The sequence below is a fragment of the Channa argus genome, chromosome 6 (assembly GCF_033026475.1).
Source record: "Channa argus isolate prfri chromosome 6, Channa argus male v1.0, whole genome shotgun sequence".
Taxonomy (NCBI): domain Eukaryota; kingdom Metazoa; phylum Chordata; class Actinopteri; order Anabantiformes; family Channidae; genus Channa; species Channa argus.
The window spans coordinates 7,204,324-7,230,979 of NC_090202.1; the positions used below are offsets into that span (position 1 = coordinate 7,204,324).

The window sequence follows — 26,656 nt, forward strand, 5'->3', positions numbered from 1 at the left end:
CTTTAAGATCAATAAGTGGATGCATTCTTGTTTGCCCACGTAGAAAAGTGATGGGCTTTGGGCTGAGTCATCGTCCTCCATGTCCACTGCTGTGGTCAGTGTTAGCGCTGTGTGGCTTTGTATGGACATGGATCAATTTACCTTTAACAGGCCTGTGTTGCGACAGCACGTGCGACCAGTGTCCTTAGGCACCACTGCTATTATCATCCAGATAGTGTACTAGTAAACACACACCCGCCCACACACACACACACACACACAATGAACGAACTACAAATGTTCAAAGGCTTTCCTATTGAGGGAGTTTTGGGTGGGGGTAGGGACAGGGTGGGGCCCCATTTACAGTAGAGAGCTCTTGTGGTGCAGACAGGCAGGGACTTGAACAAAGAGTGCAGTTGGGTAAATAGTGGAATCTGTAGCTGCCAGCTGGGCTAAAATTTCAAAACAAAATGAATCTGATTCACTGAATATGCAACTAGTGGGCGGATGCTTTTAGTCTGATGGTCCTGACCCTCCTGTAGGGCTCTGTCTCTTTGCATACACAACGTGCTGAGCGTGGGGGTTTGTCACGGGTCTTAGCCAGCTCTGCAACTAACAGTTATTTTCATTACTGATGCAGCTGTCATTTCTGTCAGAAAATAAGGGGGGAATACCCATCACATGTCCCCCAGAGCCTAAAGTGACATGTCCAGATTGCCTTCTCTTTTTTTTTTTTTTTTTATGAGCAACAGTCCAAAACAGTAAATATATTCAATTATTTATTTAATAATTAACAGTAATATGAAACAAAACAGTTGCACTCCTCCCATTAGAAAAGCAGAAACCATCAGGTGTTTGACAGCATACGTTGATAAATTACTTCAATAATAAATTTGGAGCTGAAAGTATAAATCACAGTCAACTTCACAAACATTTTCCACCAAAAATGAGCCTTTGCTGCTTTTCTCTTTTACATCATCATAAATTGAATAGCTCTAGAACTGCTGGATAAAACAAGACATCTGAAGACATCCTCTTAGGCTCTGACAGCTTGTCATGGGCATTTTTGCACCATTCTCTGGTATTTAATAAATTCCAGAATTATGATCCACAATAATGCTATATCTCCTCACAATGTGGGGATGATGACTACAGAAAATTATGCTACCACTACCCCTGTCGCTGGGATTTGGGGAAACAGTGTTGAATGCCAAATTTGTGGCATTTGTGATGGTTCAGATAGATAGTCAAGGAATCTAATGAAATTATGTGAAAGATTCCTCTCACTTTCCAGAAGTTAAGGTGAAATTTTGAAGCTGTTTGTTTTTCGTCTAAAGACAGCTGGTACATCTTATGTACAAGTAGACAAAAACTACCAATGTGAAGGGTTTTCCACGGCCGTAGTTAACATAACAGACATCTAATATTTAGACACCCAAACGTTTGTCAGGAGGATGTTAAAGTGAACTGATGGCTTCACAAAGCAGAGGATTGAGTGTTCTTCGTATTCTTAACCCCTAACTAAACTGCTCGGTTTGCACAGTTGTAGTCCAGCATTTTTGGCTTTTTGAGACAGGGAAAAATTAGATGAGTTTTTTTTTGATGCAGTACATTTCATTTTGGTGTGTCCTGCCAAAAGTAGCCTCCCTCTGTGGGTACTATTTCAACAAATGGTTCTGTGGGTTGTTAGGGTTGGAGGACTTGATCGTCGATCGATGAGAGTGAATCAGTTTCCATAATTGTTTTTTTCCCTTTATTGATTAATCAATTAATTTACTTATCCTTCAAGTACCAGTCAATCTCCCTTCCAACATTTTGATATTGTATGATGTTAGTGCTGAGGACCATTTAAGCTATTAATAAGATATATTATAAATCAAGTGCAATCTATTAATCAGAGAGCAGACACTTACTTACCCTCGAGCTCAGCCCTTCTGTAGTTGGCTCACTTGCTTCAGGCAAGTGAAGCTGTCAGGTTTATGGCTTGTATGCAAAAAAAACTGATACCTCCCGTCTGATGTTGAAGAGACCTGGTGAAACGATGAGCACTTTGATGTCAAAAACGTTGTTTTGAATATGTCAGGAATATTTTACACCTTCCTATTAAGTTATTGCACTGAACAAGGAGGAAAGAGAACATTTCAAGAACTTGAGGATTCATATTTTTTCTCTTAGATTTATGGATATCAGTTCAAACCTTTCAGGGCGCTATATTAATTAGTGAGATGCATTAGCCTCTGTTAGAAGCCTCGTCTGGAGTGTCACAACAGCATTTACACCTCTTTAACCCTTACATTTAGGTTATTACACTGTAAACATTTATGTAATTTTCAGATTCACTGCATTTCGAAGCCTTAATTGGGTTGATAATTGCTACGTCCCTTTAAATGGTGCAGGAAAAGCCATTTTAATTACACCAGCTAAAGATGAGAGTTTTTAGACAGCACTGAAAACCTGTGCATTTATCTGTGCCGAACTCAGATGCCTGCAACTGAAATGTGTGTGAATCAAGTTGGATACACAAAATTCCAAGAACATACACTATGAACATGAATCACAACTGTGGATGGTGTTTACAGGACATTTGTTTCATCTCATGTTGTTTTCTACCACACACCCAAAGCCTAAATGTGGGTTTTTTTGTGTAACGTTCTTTGACATGTTTCATTCTCTTGTAAAACAAGCAACATGTTGTCACATAACTGACACAAACACCTTAGACCAACCAGAGATAAAAATCCTACTTAATTAAAAACTTTACATAAGTTCAACCAAACAAAACTGTGCAACTTCAAGATTAACTTGCTTAAATTTAAAGCCGCAGTGATTATTGTTGCGTGTGGATGGAAGCTCATCATTAGGCATGAGCGAGCAGGAGAAATTCAATAATGTTTGTAGGATCCTCCAGTTTAATAAAGTTTGAAGGCTCCTTGGAATATGAGAAAGTTATCACATTTAAAGGACTCGGAAATGATTAAGTATGAATGAGTGGCTTCGAACCTTACATCTGAATTCACTGAACTAAGCTTTTATAGACCTCAGCCTTGGTATCCTCTGCACAAAAGCAGCATTTTAAAATAAACTCATAAGTAGATTTAATACGTGAACTTTCTTTAGCGCTTTTAGATATTGAAGTGAAAAGTTAGTAGGGAATAGCAGATGCAGTTTTATTAATTTAAATGTATAAAGTAAACATACAATATATAGTGTATTCTATTAAGGCTGCATGTTTGTCAGGCTGTTTTTGGTCCTATCACAGCGTACACATAGCCTGTTTTTGAGGAGACTTAACTCAGGCACACGTTGTATGATTATTTGCGCCCTAATTAAAATGGGCTTTATCTGTGCAGCAGAGGGATTCAGGTTGCCAATGCCCGGTTTCTCCTTTTTAATAGCTAGAAATTATTTGATAATCTAATTTCCTCCGTAAAGCGTTGGTTGGCTCATATGCTGTGTGTATTTTTAGAAAATTACTTTGAAGTGGGGGGTAGGGCAGGCTTTTATAACCTTGCGGGGATGGCGCATTTTAAATTCATACCTGTGAAACATGGTCATCATGACACGCGGATATGTGTAGATCTATTAGGTTCCAGTAGTGTCTGCTGCTGTCAGGGGGGTTTCAAAATCATTTTTTTTTCCTTCCATATGTAGAGACTGGGGTGAGGTAATGCAGACTCTCCCAGAAACAAAATAAAGCCATTGCCAAAACATTAGGTGCTGAAGTGCATTAAGACGGGTTAATGGATAAGTAGGAAGTGCGTGGCTGCTCCTTGTTAATGGCCCAATGTTTCCTTTAATGGTACACGGTTAATGGGAGTCGTTGCTGAAGGTTTAGGGCTGTGAGCTTTCCTGTGATCTGCCCCCGGTCCTCCCACAGGCATCTCACAGCGACTTTTCCCTTTGGGTCCCCCGGCCTGCGCCCCTCAAATACATAATTCACGACATAATGGACGTGATTTCTGAGTGCACTTACCACCCGATCACTCCAGCAGGCTGCTGTCTTAAGAGCAGTGCTTGCACCCATGCGACTCATCTGCTGCCTCAATTTATGACATTTTTTTAAGAGGGGTGTACAGATGCTGGTGTGGTCGAGTGTGTAGAAGAGAGCATTTCAAAGACTAATGATCATGCCACAAGATCAATTTCTGGGAAACCTTATGGCAAGCCATTTAGAGTGATAATCACCCTTCTTGTAATATGCGTTTATCTTGCCCATCTGTCTGGCCCAAAGAAAAATGTAAGAAAATGACTCCAATGATACTGTCTGTAATGTGGCATAGCTTTAACAATATATATATACATATATACGTGTATATATGTATATATATACATATATACAGCAAAGTGCTTTGCTGAAGCTTGGCCAAATGATTTAAACTAAATCAAAGCTGATTTCTCTGCTTTGATTGTGCTGTCAGCATCTTTAGAGTGAGACAGTAATTTAAAGCAACTTGAACATCATTTATTTAAAAGGTTTCACAATGACTCCCTTTTAATATCTCCGATTATACTCTGTTGGTAATCCAAAAGAAAAAATACAGAACGGTTTTAAATCAGTTGCACATTTTCTGCTGTGTTCTGTAAATCTGTATGTTATGTTTTTTATCATCCATCTTCAAAGCTTGAATGGTCATCATTTAATAATGATGAGGAAATTGAGATAGTGCTCGTATTTGGTGTAACTTTGGCCGATATGGAAGATGATGATATTTATTATATAAAGAGCTGGTGGCACATGGTTTTGGTAATATAACAGGCAGTCTGGGGTCTGTTTCGATGTGTGATGCTGTGTTTTTCATATTACCTGGAATAACAGTTTAAACACAGAAAATGCAACATCCTGTTGAGAGATTTCTATGGCAACCTCAGTATAATTTAATGGAAACTTAACAGGAAAAAAGAAACAGTTCAGTTTTTGATGCCACTCCCTCAGTATCACACATAATCCTATGTACTTAAATAGAGTTGTTGACCTTAGAATGACAGCACAAATTGCACCTCAGTCACTGGACATCCTGTGTTGAGATGCAGAGCAGGACTAACTGTCTGTCCTTTGGGCTTATTACTCCATTGCTCATGCCATTATCCTCTCCTCCCAAGTGAATGCTCCCCCGGGCCGATGCTAAGTGTTTTGACTATCTTTATAGAATGCATATAAACTTAGTTTCTCGTTAATATTTTATGACTAAATGAGCAACAGTCCAAAATAATCAAAAACAAGTTAAAATTGTTAATGCCTGTCTGGGTGTAGAATTCTTTGATTACGCTTTATTGACAGCAGCCTTGCAGCAACAGCCCCAGTAGAAAATGTAAGAAGTGAATTAAAATATGTTTTGGGGGCCTTTGGAACTTGAATTTGAACATTAAAGATTCATGATATGAAAGACATTTTTCTTTAACATTATGACATGTCCGTGAATAAGCCATTAATTACACAAGTGGCTTAGACCTGAAAGCAAAATAAATCCTTTGTCCCTTCTTGAGCTGTCTTTGTCCTACTGGCTCAATCCCTGACAAGAGGCGGAAGCGGCAACCTGATCCCTCAGCAGCAGGTCTGCACAGGTACTGAGGAGTCCTCAGGAGCGAGTCTGAAATCAAAGAAAATGGAGCCAGCATTTTCAGTCACAAGGCAACAATGGGGACCCGACAGGTGGGACTGCAGGCAATGCATTAGCCCCACTCCTGCCTGCTGCTGTCTGTAGATGTGTGTTGACCACACACGATCATTGTTTTCATTGCCTGAGGGGGAGGAGGGCATGCTATCTATATGTCTCTGCAGAAAATATGGTATTCATTTCACACTGCAAAAGATAAATAAAGAGCACTGATGAGGGCTATTTTCTAGAGATTGACTCCCCCACGTATTCACATTCTTATATCTTGTAAAACGTAAAATATCTTGTAAGACATTGATGTTTTGCCTGTTTTTTTTCACAATAACAAGCTGTATTAACACGAATAGTCTGATTGAGTGTTTTGTTTGCAAAGCATGAACACTGTTGTGGGTTTGGGAACACAGTGGTCTAAAAATGTGTCCATGCTGCTGGGGTGAAGGAGGGGACCCATTACGCCTAATAGACTCAGACTAATAATACTGTGTGTTATATACTCTACATAATTCTCCATTTGCTGTCCGTCCTCCTCCTTAGCAGAACACAGGCTTGTTTTGCCCCGAGGTGACAAACATGGCTCTGCAGAGTGTAGGCTGTAAAAATGTGCAGGCTTTTTATTTATTTTATATTATTCGATTTTATTTTACTCCAGCTTGAGTTTTGATGTTGGTAAAAACAATTTTACAGTTGTGAAATGATTTTTATAATAGTTTATTAAGGAATCAATGACACGTTTGCGTTCATTATTATTTAAAGTAATTTTAACCAAAAACCAAGCAATCATCCCACGTTTCAGCTTTCCCAGTGGGATGATGTTTTTTTCTGTTCACACCTTAGACAAACATTTAACTGCATGTGTTAAGGAGATATTTTCCCATTTTGATTCATTATGATTGAGTTACAGTTTCAGATACTGTGTTTGAGGCACTATTTTCCTGACTAATGTGCCGATTATCGTCTACATCAATCATAATGTCTGTAAAATGTCAGGAGCCCAGTGTGACATGGTAACATTTCAGAACCCAAGATCTTCACTTTTTAATGATCTAAAACTAAGTAAAGCAGCAAATTCTTCCATTTGAATCTAGAACCAGGAAATGCTTGAGACTTCAGCTTAAAAAAAATAGCTGCCAGGTAATTGTCTTTCAGTTCGTTGTTTTAGCTGTAAAGCACATGCTTAAGTGAGTAATAACTGAGGAGGTTTTCAGTTGTCTGAAGATTCATTCAGTCTTTGAGGAAACATGACTTAAAAGTGAGAACTTGCCTACATGTTGCACAGGGAAGATAATGTTTCGTAAGTGTGGAAATAAATTGGTCTGCTGCTTTTTGAGACTAATTTCCCATTCCAATATTTTTTCTTTGTATGGCTTTGCATCAGTTCAGTGCTATATTAATGTCAGACTATATCGCGCCCTCTCTTCTGCCATAAAACTAATAAATGTGTTAGACTTTGGACATTTCTTATGGAACTTGTAGATAGAAATCCGTAGAGAGTGGATCACTTACTAAAACAAAAAGAGACTAGACAGGGCTAGTTCAGCTGGACTGCTGATGGAGCCTGTGGGGCACATTGTCAGAAAATGAAACCTTTGTCCCAAAGTCCTTTTGTCCATAAATGAACCTTTTTTTTTTCAGATTAGTTCCCTCTAAAGACCCTCACTTCTGAAAGTCAAAAAGACTTAGTGCAACATCTTTAGGGTGTTTGTTAGCTTTCTGTGTCTTGAAACAGATGGTGTGGCATAAATTGAGGCATGAAAAACAGCTCTAAATCTACACATCACAGATTCTGTGCAGTTCATTTCACATAATGCAGCTTTTGTCAACCCTGAAGTATTTCAACAAACTCATACCTGCTGCTTACGTATGAAAAATAGATGAGTGTAAAGCAGCTTGTCAACATCAGCAGTAGAGCTGAGAGATTTAAAAAAATATTTGATCAGTTTAATAGTAGATTTATAGTAGTAGATTTTTTTTTTTTTTTTATTGAAAAAAAAAACATTTAACAATTATCAAGAAGATAATTACAGAAATACTGTGAAATTAGTGAACTTTAGGACCATCCTGTTGGGAAAGTTTCCTAAGATGCCACAAAAAATTGTGAATTGTATGTTGATTTGTAAATTTTATTCTCACTATCAGTCACAGAATCACTGGTCAAAGTGTTAAATCTTTGTCTCTGACAGGTTTGTCTGTGATTGTCCAAATTTTGGTCTGTTTGATGGACCTGCTCTCCAGTTCATTTCTACAGTAATGATATCTTCAGATGCTATGCATTTTTCATTATTTGTCATTAATTTGATTTATCAAAACCCAACACACGAGCTTTCAGAACCTCCTGCAGGTTAAACATTAAACTGGAGTAATGAAACATTCAAATCGTCTCTCATTCTGAAAGAGCCGGAATAAACAGACATGAAAACACTCTCTAGCTTGGCATCATTAACACTACATATACATATTTAATTAATACTTAATTTCTAGAAAATAAAATAAAAATTAAAACTTGGCTCATTCAAGAATCACTAACTAAATCAGTTGATGAATACAATACTAACAGACTATGCAAACATGATGTTGTTTAGCATGTGAAATGTATATTGGAGCATATTGGAATGTCATTAGTTTTGCAGGTATTAAATTAAAGCCTTTTGTTGAAATATGATAATGGTGCAAGATAAAAAGTTAAAGGTTTTACTCAAGATTATTAAAGTTCATCTGGAGGCAAACATACATTTCATTGCAACCTATTAACTACTTAATGAGCTGAGAGCTACAAATAATCTCATGGAGTCAGTAGAAGAAAGTCAGGGAATCACAAGGTCTGTACAGGATTTCCAGGCAATTCATCCAATAATGGATGGATATATTTGAGATATTTCAATTTGGGTATCAGTAGTGGTCGAGCCAACCCTGAACATTGCTGTACCTAGAGACACGCTACCAGTAATAAACCATCTTCCTTTTTCTTTAAGCTACATACAGTATATACTGTTTAGGACAATGTGTGTGTGCCAGGCTTCCTTATCACTTTTTCAAAAACGGAGTGTCACACAGCTATGGACATTGCAGCAAACTCTCTACAGTCCAGTAAAAAAGACAAGCTGATGGCCTTAGTTTCTATGCTATGAAGACACTGACAGGCAATTACAATAGGCAGGAAAAAGCTAAATTATAGAGCTCCCAGTGTTGATGTTTGGAATGCTGCTTCCATGGTTCAGCCTGCAACAAAAAGAGAAACTGTGTGAAGGCGATGTTGTGCAAGTGTGCTGTCAGTTATCCATCAACGACATGATTACACCCCTTCCCTTGAGAGAGACAGATGGAGATAGTGAGGATGTAGCTATGTATTTTAAAAAATCCCTCTTCAGCTAGCTGGTTAGGAACACTTCCCCAGCCTGAACGAATACTGTAACAGGATTCAAATACAGTCATGTACTTGTCATTGTCAGTAACACATGAGCTGAGGGTGTGAACAGAGTGAAGGAGCTGACAAAAGAGCAGCCTATAGAGCACATATACCAGTAAATAGCTACGAGGATGCTTTGGGACCCTGATAGTAGCCTGAGTGATTACCTGAAACCTTCCCACTCCTTTCTATACGACAGCAGTCCCTCTATTAACTTGACAGTAAGTAATGAGAGATTTAGCATATTAAATCACTCATCTTTTCTCATTTTGGCTACTTTATATGGTCAATCAAAATTAGACACTTTTTAAATTATTAATGGAAAGACAAGGACTAGAATCAGAATGTCACGGGAGGTTAGGTTTTCTTTGCTTTCTCGCTCCTTAGGCAAGCACCATTCAGTAGAAGAATCTACCCTTTCCTCAAGTATTATTGATCTAGTTGAAGTGGTTCTGTCTGCCCCCCTCACCACTGAACTGCTTCTGAAGCGAGGCTATTTGCCATCAAGTCTTTGTGGACATGCGCCATGGGATCTCCATTCACTGCACAATCCTCATTTTCAGCACTTAATAAGTTTGGGCCTCCGTTTTCTTTTGGATGTTGCAGTTGAAAGACATTCACACGCCCACAAAAACTCCGACACACACGCACAAATGGGAGGGCGCAAGGTAGCAAAACAGGGATATAGAGACTAGTGTGGGGAGGTAGCTGATTTCCCTGGTGAGCTTATATCTGAGCTGTCGTCACCTGTCTCTTCTCAAGGATAGAGGCACCTTAATCAGGAACATGAAAGAATCTCCTGCGGTGCTGCCTCCTGTCTCTGTCACTCGCCTGTCTATTACTTGATTTACCATTGCCAAAGTGTTCGCTGTGTTTTGTGTCCAGTGTGAAAACTTTGCTTTTATATGTACCAATAAATTAACATCAAGCCTGACAAGCCAAGTTTTTGGGTTCGGCTGTGTAGTGCATTGGAACCTAGAGCGATTTACTTGATGACATATTCAAAAAGTCTACGGCAGAAAACTATTGATTACTCCTGGTTGCACCTGGTGTTTCATGTAGTGCGGTTGGTGGTAACAGTAGCTTTATACACAGCACTACCTCTCCCGAGAAAAGAATTTGTTAAAATGTCAGCCACCACTTCCTTTCTCCACTCATCATATAGACAATGATTTGAAGAGATCATGTTTTGCATTCGCGTATGCATGTGTTTGTCAATGTGAAGTCACACTGTTCACCCTCTTTTGTTGCGCAGGATTACCTTATCTCAGTAAGCAGCAGGAGCTTTGTCTTCTCTAACTTAACATGTGTGATTAGTTCTCATTGTGTAACAGTGTAATCTGCGCAGATAAAGCCTTTTATGATACAAACTCTCAAAGTTCTCAGAGAGGCTGAACACAGCTTTATTTGAATATTCAAAAATGCCTATTTGAATTTAAAATGCAAGGAGTCCATTATACAGGAAGTGCAGTAGCCTTTCCAACCCTGCCGTGCAAGTGTAACCTAAATTTAACTGACTCGTCTTATTTAACAACTGTGAGATGCAGCAGAGCAGTTTGTGCAGCATTTCTCTTGAGACGCTTGAGACTCAACATTAGGTTACAATTTGTGGACTTGGTTGGCAACTAGATTTTGAAAAGCACTGCATTGAAGCATGAATGTCTGCTCCCCCATCAGAGTGTTCTGGCACCAACACGCCCAGGTGTAGCGCATAATCTCGATGCTGGCAGATTATTTTTGGCGTCCTAAATAACTCCTACAAAAATGAAAAGTAGCAGGGTGTCATTGGATGTGACAGATATGCAAAACACGTGCCTCTGCCTTGCACAGAGAGCTCATTACCTGTGTCTTCTTAATAGATTTACAATGTCTCCATTTTCGCTTTTTCCACCCAGCATGTGAAATCTTTTCTACCTGGACCTGACACAGTCTAACTGATGCCCGTTCGAGCATGAGAGTCGGTTTCATTACATTAAATCCGAAAGACAAAACAAGGGGAGGGTGAAGCGGCCACATCAGCAGGCTGTGTTCGCACCAGCAACCTGAAATTACCATTTCAGGTGGATTGGATTGTAAAGGTGTGCACCAAATCCGGAGGTAAACAAGGCTGTGTGAAAAGCGGGCGCACCTTTTTTAATTGGCACATACCGTCTGGCTGCATTTCACAAACTTCATCACATTGTCTGAAGTTGGGTATTTGCTATGTGACTTCCTGACCAAAGCAAATTACCCAGTGAGCCCAATCAATGCAATACCTTTTTTTAAAATAAGCCTTTAATCCTTTTAATTCACTTCATAATGCAAGAGGGAACATATTTTAGGTGTGGCAAATTGTGAACAATAACAGCAATCAATGTAGAAATTTTTTTTAATTGTACTTTAGTTGACAAGTGATGAAGCGCATCCCTGTGTGTGATGATGAATTCCTGGTAAAGCTGTCAGTAGCTGAAATGTAGTGAGGTTTGTTTTGTCCCATGCTGTCACTATTAAATGTCACCGAGCCTTATTTAAATGCGGGGATTGTATCGTGAGTGGGTATCTAAGTGCTGTGCTATTGCTATTTGTTTCTCAAACTGTTTTTATAGGGTGGGTTACACTATTTGGTGCTACCATAAGCGGTTTCCTGCTCCACGGATAGAGCTGTAAGTACTGATTATAGTCATCAACAAAGATAAAAGGTAAAGCCTTTCGTGTCTCTTCTGTATATGTCGTTTCCATTCTCTGCATTAGTAATTCTGATGTTTTTACACCTACCAGTCTGGCTCATGTCATAGTGAATTAGAAAACCAAATAAAAACCGTTGTTTGACACAGTCTCTCAAAGACTATTTGTCTAATTATTGTTATCTTGTTTTATGAATATACAAATAAAACAAACATGGTTATTTTTTTGGGACCACTATTCATTAAACTTTATGTCACACAGGTTGATATAAGTCAAGCAATTGTGTCTGCTTATTAAGTTGCTCAACAGTTTGAGAAGTACACTATCAGCCACTCTCATGTGTTTCTGATAAATATAGAGCCTGGGAATGGCAAACAGATGGGATGGCAAGAAGACCGAAAACAGGCAAACAGCTACCTTAGTTTGTTGTTTTTTTACATTGAGTTTGTACAAATTAAACAAGCGATATCTAAAATGTTAATTAGTAATCTCCAGACCAAGTACATTTGGACAGAGTAAAGCTGGCTTCTTCTCCTATTTCTAGTCTTTACGCTGGGCCAAGAAAACTGTCTCCATGAGAAGTGAATCTACTTCCCAAAATGTCTCTTATATAAATAACTGTTCCGTCAAAGGGAGACTAGTGGCCAGAGGGCAGAGACGTAGCAAAAAAAAAACTTCAAAACAGAGAACAGCTAAACATACTGCAGTTAAAAATAATTCTTAAAAAAGCTGTGCGTTTGTCATCGGCTTCCTGTAGTGGCTTTACAGGCCCTGGTTAGTTCACACTCTATATTGTTTCAGAGTTGACGGCTCATAAGGATGAGTGACAAATGTCAGGGTGTGAAACTGTTCAGCTCAGTGTGAGGAGGATGACAAAAACAGCACACTTTGTTGACTTGAAGCAAAATGATATATTTTTTTGTGTCTGTGTCAAAGCAGATTAGTGCGCAGCTTTTATGAACTCGTTTAATTGTCTTGATTTGAAAATGACACTTGTCACCAGTGGATTTAACATGCGAGAATCAAAACGGAGTTGGAAGCAGCCATTTGTGCATCTCCCAACCTGCCTAAATATTCAACTGTGCAAATATGCACTCGGGGTCCCAATTGTTACTCGGTCTAGACAATGGTAACCATAGAAGAAGTATTTACATTCATTCAAACAAGATTTAAATGAGTCTTACACACAAAGCAAATGAATCACCCGCCCCATATTTTCACTACTCTGATGAAACATATAAAGTCTGGTGAGTTGAGAGGCAAAGCCAGTGTGAAACTTTCCAGAAATGGCGTTAGGATTTGCAGCTGTTTCTTTGTGCAAGAATATAATCAGACAATTTCAAGGTTGAGTGCACACAGAATATTTGAGCATCTTCACTGTTTTACACTTTTCCTGTAAGTACACGAGCATTATTTGTCAGTGATTAAACAGAAAGTGGCCAACCACTTTTTCCTTCTCATACACTTTACTGAGCTGCTGATGAACTGTTTTGGATTTTAGCTGTCAGATGTTCACTTCCACACACCCACTCTCACGCTTAGCTTAGCCTGAACTCTGAGAAGTCTTAAACGTGAATCGTAATACCACAAAATCTGAGCAACACCTCATTTTCAGTCTGCCCATAGCAGCCTCTTCTTTCTTGCAGTCCTTTGGCTCTAACCCCTCATCGCAGCCCATTGACACTTCTGCTGGCAACGACCTCCCACCCCCTCCCCACTCTCCCTTCTCTCAAGCACTTTGTCTCCATGGCGATGTTTTCAATGCAATTTGGAGCAGGAAAGGTTTTTTTTTTGCCAAGGGAGCTGTAAAATTAGCAGGACTCTATAGAAACCGCTCTTCTTAGTGTATTTAGGTGAACGCTAAGTAGTATTGATAATCGTCAGTCAAATATGTACAGAAAGCGGGGACTTGGAAGCATTCAGAATAATAATGGATTTCAATTCTCTGTGAGAAAATTTCATGCTGTGTTGGAGCTGACCAGATTAGCTCTTCTGAAAAAGTAATTGAAAAACGTGGCTTTGCTTTTCTCTTTCGCAGCGAGCGCTTTGGAGACTGTTATCGGCCTGTACGGGGAGACAGTTGAGATCCCGTGCAACAATGTACACATAAAAGCAGAGGATGTCAAGATCACTAAATGGAAATATGTAAGTCAAAGTGAAGGTCAATTCATTCAAAATGGTGAAGTCTGTCTGACACCCACTTATCATGTCTGAGCCACGCCCAGTCTGAGTGCACACACTGTGCATTAGACCATGCATCTGTGCCTCCATATGACACTACATGAACAGAGGGTGTATTTGAACTCCAAGCCAATGCCATATGTGGCCGACATGTAACAAATGCACTGTGCTCCCATCTCCAGGACAAAGGAAGTGCACAGTCAGAAGGCCTCCTGATCATGGACAAAAACCAGAGCATCTCAATAACTGCCACTGATGAATACAGGGACCGCATCAGCATGGCCCCGAACTCCAGCCTCCTGCTTTCCGCAGCCAAGCTGACTGACCAGCGGGCTTTTATCTGCATGGTGGTGACTAGAGAAGACATCACAGAATACCCCGTGAATGTGGTGATCTACAGTGAGTACAGGGCGTAAAATCCAATTAACATTTTTTCGTCCTTAACTTTAGTTAAGGTGTGGCTGTGATTGACAGTAACACGCAGCACGCAAATCTGTTAAAATAACACCCTGCTCACTAACACTTTGTTGATGTGCTTTAGAGACGCCAGCAGGCCTGGAGATATCGGACAAAGTGGAAGAACTGGAGATTGGTAAACTTACTAAGGTGGGGTTTTTCTATGATACACATTGCTTATATCTACATTATTTTAAGCAGTATATCATCGAGGGAAAGCCTTCTTCTGAGCTAAGGTGTCTGGGGGCACAGCACATACTGTGTTACTACAGTAATGAGTTCTTTGAAGTGATTCTCATGAATTAGTAAAGAGCAAAATCCCCCTACTGCAATTAAAACACCCAGTGGAACTGAGGGGGTTTAGAAATGCTTTAGGCATTTCATGGTCTATTGCATAGAAAACTCCTCAATCCTCAAGTGCCAGAAAGGCACTAAAAAACGGATTTGCTCAGATGTTTGGTCATTTAACTAGATGAATATTTTGAATTAATGAAATGATGTGTGGTTATTGTTTTTTTTTTTTTTGTATTTCAATGCCCCCCCCCCCCAACCCACAGCTAGGAACATGTATTGCTCAAGACAGCAATCCAGCTGCAAACATCACATGGTTAAAGAACAATAAACCCCTGGTGGCTGATGATAAAGGTGTGTATTCGCCACATTGTTGCTTGATTTTTAAATGCTAACTCAGCAGCTCTTAGGAGTAGTTTTGACATTCCTAAATATTACATTCTGAATTGTATTTATTCTCTCCCACCGGGGTAGTCATGGTGAATTACTCTTTAGTGATGAATTGTACTGCACAGTGTGAGTGCGGTGTTTTGGTCATTACACTATTGTTTCCTTGTTAGCTTTCAGACAGAGTTGTTTGTTTTCTGTTTGTCTAGATATTTTCATCCAAACCTCCGTCCTAGTGGACCCTGTTACTGGCCTCTCGACCACTTCCTCCACACTGGAGTACTCTGCTGAGAAAGAAGACACAGACGCAGAGTTCACCTGCAGCACTCAGCACGCCATGGGCTCAGTGCTGGTGTCCTCTCCAGTGACCTTTACTGTCACCTGTGAGTCTCTGAACTCCTCTAACAACATTCACCTGAACACTCTGAAACATACCAAAGGCTGTTTGCAGACAAGCGTAGTTTCAGCAAAAAATAAAAAGCCTTTTTCAGTTTCATCATCACCACATCACCACAGGCTATGAAATGTTAATATGCAGTTAATGTACTATACTTTCTTTCCCAAAAGGAAGTAATTCTTCTTAGTGTGGTTGTGTGTTGTTGGTTTTTTTTTTACTTGTCAACAGGCCACCTCACAAACCTGCGTACAGACTTCTCTAATATTTTATGTACCTCATGTGCCAAGTTTTTCATTTATGTAACCAATCCAGGTTCAGGTGTGAATTCCGACGTTTTCCACAAACTGACTCCTTAAAAGATTAGTTTAACTTTTTTGGGAAAGTACTGCTAAGAGTTATATGAGTAGATCAATACCACAACTAATACGTAGCTGGTTAGCCTAGCTTAGCACAAAGACCTTTAGACAATGAGGATGATTCACTGGTATATTTACAAGTTGTCCTAGTATTAAATAAGATATAATGGTTTAATTTGAAAACCTCAGAGGCGCCAATTGGTGTATTTTTAAAAAAATCTTTGTATACAGCCAAGCTGATTGCTTCCCCATTTCTGGTGACCATATTACGACAAGCTGACCGTAAGCCGACATTAAAGAACTAGTGGCAACAAAGAACAGCCACTAGTCTCACATTTCCTTTTGTCTGGGCAAAGAGTGGCACTTGAACACATCACAAAGAGAACAAACATGTAGCATCCCGGTTATGCATGAGAGAAAGAGGAAACAGAAGACCTGGGACCATGTAGAAACAAAGCAGCATGATCTTACCATTTTTACAGCACTGGGGCCTCACCCCAGACAGTTTAGAACCAACATCCCTATGTTTATTAAGGATCTGTATGATAATAAGTTTAAAATTATACTGACATTGCTAAAGTGGTCACCTCTGGTTCATTGATTCGCTAAGTCAGAGTGGTCTGTCTCACTGATGGGACCAATGCCAATACTAAATGTCGAATAAGTTGAAAAGTCACCAAAAAACCATCTAACTGTTGCAGATGGTGCGAGACACACTTGCTAAACTAGGCTGCTAATACTGATGGCAGACCATCACCTTGGCATCTCATAACCCTAACAGACAGATAAGAGAGTGGTATCAACCCATAGCCCATCTAATTGTTAGCACAGATGCGTGAGTCTTTTCTCACGTACTTGGTTGTGTTCATATTAAATGAAACCTCAGTACATAGTGGCCAAAATACCTAAGATGACAGAGTATGTCCTTTTGGGTATTTGGGTAGAGATCAAAATGTAGACCCTTCAGGAAAGACCTTAAGGAATGAAATGTGTTTTGCTTGTTGTAAGGAAGCTTATATAAAAAAGTTGGAAAAAAATCTGTCGCAGCATTGTTGCAGCAGATGTTTATTTTCACCTTTTGAAAATCTCATTCAACAAACTTTCCTACACCAGATGGATGTGGTTAAGATTTTCCACATAAAAATTCATGTATCAAAATTAGTAGTGCGGTTTTGAATTCTTTGATACATTAATTAATGTGCATGTGTTTCTACTGATTCTAATGTGATTTTTCTTTATAAAATGTCCCAAAAAAAAGGTAAAACTGCTTCCAAATGTTTTCAATATGACTTTTTTTAAAATTACATTGTTTCTCTGTGGGTTTATCAGGACTACACCAGCAGCAACTACATGAACATATTTATCTATAACTCTTTTGCTTCCAGCTAAGACAAACACCAGGAACGGCCCCTTTTAATGGTGACGTTTGAAAAATGAGGTGTGGGCTCTGTAGTGGGATTTGTACAGAATCCAGCATTAAATATTGACGTTACCTGCCTTTAAAGTAGAATCTATCAATGCTGGAACACTTTCTTACAAGTAATGTAAAGAGTTTGTCTCAGATGGAGCAGAAACATTGAGCTTTGAAAGGATTCTTTGGTCGAGTGCTTCCGACTGCAAGTCAGCCGTCTCCTTTGCAGGATTTTGAAGTTGGTCATAACAAATGTTGAGACAGAAAGTTAGAGCTCTCTGTAGCGTACTGGCACAGCAGGTCTTGCAGCCCCTGCCATCAGCTGTTGGGGGCACATGCTCCACTTGTTACACGATCACATGTGCCCCCCCCCCCTCCCTTTAACTTTCTATCTCTCATTTTCTTCACAGACTCCACAGAGAACATCATCCTCCAGGTCATTGCCCAGGACCCTCTTGTAGAAGGGGACAATGTGAGTCTGAAGTGTGTGGCAGATGGTAACCCTCCTCCTACCAGCTTTACCTTCCACCTTAAGGTAATATACGCATCAGTTTCTGACGGAAAACAGAAATGTATTGGTTTTAATTACTTTTTTTTAGCTTAAGATTTATGATTATACTCATTATTATTCGTTGATAAAAATGTCCTTTAATTAATTACCTGCTATTGTATGCGTTTGAAGGGAGAGTCTGTGAGGATGGAAAACACAAATACCTACACCATCACAAATGTCTCGCGTGACGCCACCGGCGAATACAAATGCTCTCTCACTGACAACCCCGCGTTGGTAGCATCTGCATTCATCACCGTCAACTGTAAGAAGCCAAAACCTTATTTTGTGCAACTTGAAATTTTGAAATTACTGCAATTATGGCACGCTCCAGCATCATTGTGAGTGTAATTTCTCTCTTTCTACCCGTAATCTTATTTGTTGCCTGAGACGAGAAAAGCTTTGCTAGAGAAAAGACAGGGCTAATATCTCTTCTTGCTGGCCTACCTGTCCCCTTGTGCTTTGTGCAGAAAAGTGTTGTGTGAACCGCACTGCCTCTAACAAGCTGCATCTGCAGGGCTGTGAGGCGAGAGCAAGGCTGTATAGTTAACAACAGGCATTTCAACCCTCATTCAACCCATCCTGTTCTCCTTTTAGACTTAGACATCAATTTAAACCTTTCTGGGAATATTGTCAAGAGTGTTGGTGAGGCCTTGGATCTAAATCTCCAGACTCATGCTTCTGGGGAGGTAAAGGTCTCCTGGACAAAGGTAAAAAGCCATCTTTTATATACCAAGGCCTGCATTAGTGGAGAAACCTTTGTGCCTGTTATTAACAGTGTTGATATGCTTTTCATTGTATTCAGGATAATGTCAAGCTGGACAAGCAGCCTAAGTTTACCAAGCTGACATTCTCAGACTCTGGCCATTATGTGTGCACGGTGACAATGGGGCTCCTGAGCCAAACGGGTTCTTTTGACCTGGTTGTGGAAGGTAAGAACTTAAAGGAAAGTTAGTTTGGGAGACACTAAGGATTAGCCTTCCATCAAATCTGTTAAAATGGTGATCTGTCCATATTTTTTCAAACATCCACTATCAAAACTAACCTTTACAGAAACAGCCCAGAACAGGGACTTAAATACAGTCCTAACTTAGTATTAAGCTTTTTGCAATGTGTATTAAACAGATATATATAACAGAATTTAGGGAGTGTAGGCAGATTTGAGTAATTTCGACCAGAGTCAGGCCAGCTGTATCCAGGCTTTGTGCTAAGCTAGCTACAGATAGCTGTTGGTTAGCATGTTTGTGGAGTGTTCAATTTTAGGTTGGTTCTCTCCTGAAGTCAAAATTTCCAAACAGGAAAATTGGTGGAACCACATCAACCCTAACTTTGAAGTCCCAAGATGGCGGATTTGTACAAAAATTGTGATGCTATACTGTATATATTGACTTATTACAACTGTGGTACACACAGTACTGTCCTACTGGGATCCGTGTTTGTAAGTTAAAGGCTAACAATTGCTAACCTGGATACAGCAGCCATTATATGGCTATTCAAGCAGCTCCATCATCCATTGTTAAAGTTACACAGCAAAGACAGAGTGGTATCGGTCTTCTTCTCATCTAACTCTTGGCGAAAAGGGAATGAGCACTTCCCAAATCTGATGAAATATAGTTCTTTTATGTCCATGGATGAAATGCAACATGACATTGTCTCATTCAGACATATCTGAAGACGTAAGTCCTGTTGCAGGTGCTCCAGTTATCAGACGGCTGTCCAAACAGCGCGGCATAGACGGCCAGCATAAGGTCCTGATTTGTGAGGCTGAAGGTTCCCCAAAGCCGGCTGTGACCTGGAGCATCAATGGCACCTCGGTATGCACACTCACACACCTAAAGTATTACCCCCCCTATCAGAATTACACGATATGAGTTATTGTAATTTGTGAAGATCAAACCCATCGATTTCATATAACTAAACATACATTTATTCATTGTGATTGCAGAGGATTCTTTCTTCCTCTCAGCCAACACACTTCTTTGCATTCCTCCATAGTGTTGTAAATGTGGGAATTCTTCAGTCACACACACTAACTAAAATAGGAGCTTAAATGTGTGCATTTAAATGATACATCTGTACTCAGTATTGTTATATTATGCATAGGCTATTGAAATTTGGATTAATATTTAGAGGTCTCACACCTTGGTATTGCTGAATAGACATAGTTACCAGTCACATTTTGTGTAATGTAGAAGATAAAGTGCAGGTATACTTACTGGCGTTTAGGTGTATTTGTTGTGTCCTTCCCAGAGTTTTAGTGGGTGCAGATCAAGCCCACAAAAATACACACTGTAGACACATGGTCTTACAAATGCAGTGCTTCTTTCCCGTGTCCATGCATTTGAGTTTGTTTGGTGCACAATGCCAATATTACAGGTCAGACCATATAAATCCCCTTTTTTGCATTAAAGTAGTGTGAACAAGCACATTTTGAATTTTTTTCTAGACAGAACATACAACACGAGAGAAAATTGTTTATTTGTTTGCAGCACAATTAACCATTACCAACCTCAGAGCCCTTAAGCATGGAATACAGGGCACGAATGGTGGGTTTCACCATTGACGAGCCAAACTCCCATATGGTGAGGGAGGTAATTAAAGATAAAATATGCAACTTAAACTGAAATCAGCAACAGATTCCAAATAGATACATCTGCACCTTTCTACAAGTTTTGTTGCGTGTTTCTTCTAAAAGCTATTTAGAGAATTTCATACTGCAGCATTAAATACAGTGAAGGTCCATTACTGAAAGAATGAACTATAAATCAAAACAGTTTTTATTTCATGAAAATCAGCAGCAAGATAAATTTAAAGAACATCTAACATAGCAGTACTCCTTTATAAAGTGTATTGCAGAGGCCATATTTTTGCTGGAAGTAATCCCTGCAAAACCTAGAAATTGTGCAAGCATATTAAGTTTGACAATGTGCCTAATTTCAGTAACTGAACCATTGCATCAGTGTCATTTTTTGAGAGATTAAAGACATCAAGCCATAAAACCAAGAATCAACTTAAAGAGGTTTTGTCTAGATTTCTGTCTTAAAAGTAGTCACTGTTTTGCTGGTAAAATGAAACTGGTTGTCATAGAAATTCTGGTAATAGTGTTCGTATGTAAGATGGCAACAGGTTTTTTCTGCAGTAACAGATGGAGTGACATCTTTAGGCAGCAGCATCTAAGGTAACCAGAATTATTCCTATCTGCAGCAGGTGAATGGAGACCAGTTTTTGCATCATTTGGAACTACACCAGCGTACACTTTGGGATTATACAGAGCTATTTTGGTGTGTGGACTTCTAAAAATCCACTTACTTGCTTGCACTGCTACAGGAACTATTAACGGTTCTTTGAATAGTAGAGACAAACCACTGAGCTGCTCATATGGTTGTTTAAATATCATGGCAGTGTTTTCCTCACATCAAACCAATGAATAGCATCACCAGAGATGTAAAGGTGTAACCAAATGCAGGCAGCCTCTTTAAGCCTCCTCTCCCTGGATTCCTGTAAGGGGCAAAACAAAAGAACACTGGTTTTATCTTGGCCCTGAGACCCTTTATGCTGCTGACCCACTACTGGAGAATAAGTGAATGCAACCTGGTTTGTGCACAAATGTTTGCAGGGTTAGTATTTTCCCCAGCTGTCACATGTTTTTACTTAAATGGTGCAAACATTTCTAGGTGGTTATCCTCAGTGTTTCCAACAAATAGATGTCTTTTTTTCTACAGCTCAAAACACAGTATTATGCTCCAGTCTGTCATGGAGACAGAAATTATCTATTTTTTTTTAAACGGACCTTTTTTCCCTTCATTGTTTCTGTGCTCTACCTGCGTGCACACTGATAGCAGAGCCACTCGATGAAACTGTGTGAATTACATATGAACCTGATGGTGTGTGTGTGTGTGTGTGTGTGTGTGTGTGTGTGGGATGGTTCAGTTCTTTTCAACCTTGTTCAGCCACTATCAAACCTCAAAACCTAAAACTGTGTCAATATCTAATCAGTTCTAAAGGAGCACAAAGCTCTTTTACTGAATAACAATGTTTTCTGAAGATAGCACATATTTTTAAATTTTAGTCAAAGTTTCTTTTTCCTTCTCTCATTACATGCTTTAAAGTCTATTCACACCGAGAATAATGTACAACTTGAACACAGGCTCAGTAATGCAAAATTGCAACATACTCTTGTATATGTAGAGGAAGGGAAAAGGGTGTTGGCAGTTTGTCTTTGTGTCTGGGGTTTTCCTCTGAGTCTCAAGTGTCTATATCCCGGAGGTACACATGGTGTGTCTTTGTCATGGAAAGGCCTGGGCATTAGTGCCGCATCGCCCCCTGGTGGTACTGAAACCGTTCTACCTAAATGCAACCACAGGGGACGTTTCAATGCTAACGTTTGTGTTTCTTTGTTTCCTATTCAGTTTGACGAGAGCCCCTTCATGAATGGAAAGATAACACACAAGATCACAGTTGTGCCTACTGCAAATCTCACCGTCACTTGTTCAGTGACTAATGACTTTGGCACAGATACCAAAACTTTAAAAGTATCATCCTGTAAGTACAAAGTGGGGGTACTGATTTGGACTCACTGCTCTCTCCACTTCTTATTTTTTCTGAAACCTAATTCATAATCTACCTTTGTAGATGCTTTTTCTACTCTGCTCACTAACCCTTTTTGTCTGCATGTTACATAATGTTGATGGAAAAAGGATAATGTGGTGCAATAAGGATAACAAGGAAGGAAGTATAATAAGAATGCAAACTTTTGCACTAATATAAATGTCATTATTTTGATATAACTTTTTATATACACTCCCTGACCTTTTTTAGTTACTTCTGATGATGATAGAACATTTGTATCAGCTGAATGGGCTTAGTTATTATGCAAGGTTTAGGGTTAGCTTTGAATCCCCCGACATGTAAGAGGATGTAAAGTAAAATAAAATTCTGAAAATTTAATTTGTGCAAAAGTTTGCATCCCCTTTGATGTGTTTGTTTAAAATTAACTTCGATTTTTAATGAACATGTTTGACAATTTGTTTGTATTTTACTATTTTTCCAATTTCAAAATGATTGAACTGTATATCTAATTAGGTAAACTCTCACTGAGCTCAGGAACATATGAAACTTTATTAGGCCAAAACAAATGTAAACAGTTGCGGATGTAAGAAAGTAACATATGCTAAGAACATAAATAAGACAGAAATTTGAAAAAGGTAAGTGATTAAAAGTGAGAAAAACATTAAAAACACATTATGTGTGAATTAGTAGCTACACTAAAGTTGCTTTTCAGCGATTAACTCTATTTTGTTTTGTTGATGGTTGCTTGCTTTTTATTCATCACTGAGTGAACGTCCAAATTTGACTAACACCATTGAAACATAATTGATGCATGTGTTTTAACATGTTGTATACACTGTTGTCCTAGAGTGTGCTGTGTTAATATCTTCCGTTGCTTTCTTGCTTACTCATTCCTGTGTGTTTGGGTCAGCATTTCACCTGGCTTTCCTTCCTCGCTCAGTGTGCGTGCCTGTGTTGGGATGCTGGATTTGATCTGTTCCCTCTTTGAATTGCATGCAAAAGTAGAATAGAAGTAGCGTAGTCATTCTTCTGGACATAATTTTTCCTTTTGTTTGGACGGTAATTTCATTTTATATCTGATTTCAGTATTTGAGGAGGTGAGAATGGATAAACAAGGTAAGTTGTAGCGGTCTTCTTGCTTGTAAGAGACAGTGGGAGGGAAGGGGTGGTGAGCAAAGACTGTGGGGGAATCAAGTGCTGCTCACTGAAAGAAGGGTCTTTATCAAATATTTGCCTTAAACATCACGTAGGACTGTACTACTGGAAAATCAGTGCTTCTGTTCATGAAAAACATATATGAAGGACTGAGAGGAATGGAGCTACCAGCATCCTGGCAATATGTCAACATTGTGCATTAATCCATTTGGCTGATGAAGAGTCCTAAACTGAGCATATTTGTCATTAACATTTAACTCAATGAGTCATAACCATGTACAGCGTGGATGTGTCCATTCATCAATGCATTTATTGAATCTAATTTCCTTGTATTCAAATCAATTCAGACTGGAGTTTCGTCCTGAAATGTGCCTCTAAGGTTTTTAATGTTTCTGTTTTATCTTTGTTACAGACCAGTCAGACGAAAATGACCAAACCAAGTTGGTGGTTGGAGTAGTAGTCAGCCTCCTCGTCGCAACCGTTGTTGTGGGCCTGGTGGGCTGCGTCTACATGAAGAAATCCAAGTTAGTGCAATACTCTGTCCTCAAATTTAAATAATAATGTTGAAATGACCTGTATTTTCACAAATTTTCTCTGTTGTCAAAAGCTGTGTGTGAACATTGGTGGTTTGTATGAGTTTATGTTGTAATATGAAGCCAAAGCCAGAGGAGTAACTTAGCATCTAAAGTGAAAACAGTGGCCTCCCACTGTAAGAGCAACAGGTTGTGGTATTAGGTGTTATATGCAGGATTATTTCTTTGCTGGGCACAGTGACTTCCTGGGTGGTTGCCTTACAAATTCACAGTGACAAACCTACGGGAAGTCACCACTTTGTAGCCTTTGATGCTAAGCCAACGACCTGATGGCACCAAAACAAGTGAAGATACAAACATTTGCAGCATTATAGCTTAACAGTTTTTATTCCCGACAGACAAGGCAGCTGGAAGACTGGTGAGAAGGAGAACGGGTCTTCTGAGGAGGAGAAGAAACTAGAGGAAAAAGTGGAAGAGAACAGTCAAAAAGCTGAGGTGTAAAGAAACAGCAACCTATGGGAATGTGGAAGGTAGAGAACAACACTTCCATCACTTGCCTAAAGAATGATTAACAAAGTAATTCCTTTCAAATAACATGGTTTTTGATGTTTTGTTTTTATTTCCAGTGAGAATATGGAACTTTTGCACATTTCACTTCAACTCTGTGTTTCGGGGGGGATGAAAAAACAAGTGTACATTGGGCTAGACAGTTTGGATTTGGTTTCAGGAAGAATTTTACTAAAAGGCATATCCAAACACCCCCTCTCAGACCCTTAACCCTTCACACCTCCATTCCTAAAAAAAAAAAAGAATGGAAATTGTATGTGATATACATAATTTGTCTGCACTACTGATACATGTGTAAACTTGTCTGCTATGAAATTCCTGTTTGCTAGAATGGAACTTGGAAAATTGAGAAAATGCTGATTTGTTTGGCTTTGTTAGTTGATGCAAGTATTACGACTAGACCAGTTGCCTTTGCTGTAAGGATGTGTAGGCCTGCATTAGTCAACATTCAACTCTCGGGCCCTTGGAGACACAGCAGGGGACTGAAAGACATCACCGCCGTCACTTCTTAGTTTCTCGTCATCACCGTCTTCAGCCTTCAGCATCAGTGCACTATATGTGTTGATTTGTACATTGGATTTATAGTTTGTTCATTCAGGCATTAAAAAAATGTTGGAACCATGATGGAATTCAGAAAGGGTTATGTGTATATTAAATACTCTGCCTTAGTTATTGATGGTGATATGATTTACATGTTGCATTGCTGGCGAAAGTAGGGAATGTGCCACACAGTTCTTAGGTGTTACATGATTTTTATTTTTTGGTTTCTTTGAATGTGTGTACTTCTTTGCAAAGAATCCAGGGGAGAAAATGTGAGCAACTTAGTTTGTCTTTGTCTCTTTTTTCAATGATACTGTACAATTACCATAACCGCTCTATAACCCAACCAGGTAGATTGTTTAGAGAACGTCAAAGCATAATTCAGTTCACGTATTGGCTTCAGTTTGGCTGCAGACATTGTTTCACCTGAAGCCTTTCTTTGTTTTTATGCTTTTCCCAAGAAAATGTCCTTGAGCCTGCAGCAATGAAACCATGTTTCGTTTGATCTGTCAAGGCTGTGAGCAAAATCCTCAGCTTGTGCTCCACCTGTGTTGTCATATGATTGTTTACAACGTAACTTTGGCATTGTTTTCTGATCAAGAACACTGGATGTACATGATGTTCCAAAATGTCTCAGAGTAGCCATTATGCATTTGCCTTCTTTTAAAAAATCTACCTGTAATTGCTTCAGTACGCGATGTGCATTAGGGTTTATGTTTTCATGTCAAATTTGTGTAGAATACAACGGAATATGTGCAGCTGTACATGTCACAGTTTTGGTCCTTTTACAGCATTTACTAAATCTGGAAATGTATCGAGACCAGGATGTAATTGTGAAGTGTGTGATTTTACCTTTTTTTGCTATTTATATTGTACAGGATGAAATATCCTGGTAGGCAAATTGAATAATTGTCACATGATCTTGGATTCAAGCTATTAAGAAATTGCTTGCAGATTTGCTCAATAAAAATGATTTGTCATCAGTCGGTTGCTCAGCATTTGCTTGAATCATAGATTCAGCATGTGATATTTTCAGACTTCCGAGCTGCTGTTTGTTGCCTAACTTGTGTCACACCATCAAATTGGAAGAATGACCAAAGAAAGTGAACATTGCCACGCAAGGACTGTAAATACCTGATGTTCGTTTTTGTACTTTTGTTTAAAATAAAGTGTACATTTGAACAAGCTATGTCCACTGAATTTTAATAATGATTTTGTGCTTTTTATCTGATTACCCTTTGAAATAAAGAGCAACACAGTTAAGGTTACATTTTTTATTTTTTTTACGTTACACATGTATTACTTCTGGGATGTTCTACTTTTTGTGTCCTATTAGTATATAATGTAAATAACTCATCGTGCAGGAGTAAATGTATTAAAAGTATTCTTGAAATGTAGTCTCCACATTTAGAGTAAATATATAATACTTTTCAAAGCTTTGGTTACCAGTACAACACTTTTACATACAGAGTATACATTCAATTAAATTTATTTATTTTTAATTTTAATTTCATGCATTTCTTATAATAGACTACACAGCAAAAAGTGTTTCAAATTTAAATCAGGTGCAACATTAAAATGCTGCTTAGGATGAACAGGATG

The 26,656-nt window shown here is 39.0% G+C and overlaps 1 protein-coding gene across 2 annotated transcripts in view; it reads left to right on the top strand.

The window, feature by feature from the left end:
• The window catches only part of LOC137129196 (CD166 antigen homolog A-like), a 37,256-nt gene extending 11,219 nt beyond the window's left edge, over positions 1 to 26,037 (top strand). The window contains exons 2-16 of one of the 2 annotated variants that reach the window (XM_067508128.1): positions 13,700 to 13,806; positions 14,025 to 14,241; positions 14,384 to 14,448; positions 14,856 to 14,943; positions 15,186 to 15,359; positions 17,551 to 17,675; positions 17,823 to 17,955; positions 18,288 to 18,400; positions 18,496 to 18,622; positions 19,383 to 19,504; positions 22,100 to 22,232; positions 23,346 to 23,375; positions 23,827 to 23,938; positions 24,346 to 24,477; positions 24,574 to 26,037. In XM_067508128.1, coding sequence (XP_067364229.1) covers positions 13,700 to 13,806; positions 14,025 to 14,241; positions 14,384 to 14,448; positions 14,856 to 14,943; positions 15,186 to 15,359; positions 17,551 to 17,675; positions 17,823 to 17,955; positions 18,288 to 18,400; positions 18,496 to 18,622; positions 19,383 to 19,504; positions 22,100 to 22,232; positions 23,346 to 23,375; positions 23,827 to 23,938; positions 24,346 to 24,448 — 1,649 coding nt within the window. In that variant the 3' untranslated portion in view covers positions 24,449 to 24,477; positions 24,574 to 26,037. The remainder of the gene's footprint in view (positions 1 to 13,699; positions 13,807 to 14,024; positions 14,242 to 14,383; positions 14,449 to 14,855; positions 14,944 to 15,185; positions 15,360 to 17,550; positions 17,676 to 17,822; positions 17,956 to 18,287; positions 18,401 to 18,495; positions 18,623 to 19,382; positions 19,505 to 22,099; positions 22,233 to 23,345; positions 23,376 to 23,826; positions 23,939 to 24,345; positions 24,478 to 24,573) is intronic. The other variant, XM_067508129.1, reaches the window with a different exon arrangement.
• Positions 26,038 to 26,656: the final 619 nt, after the last annotated feature.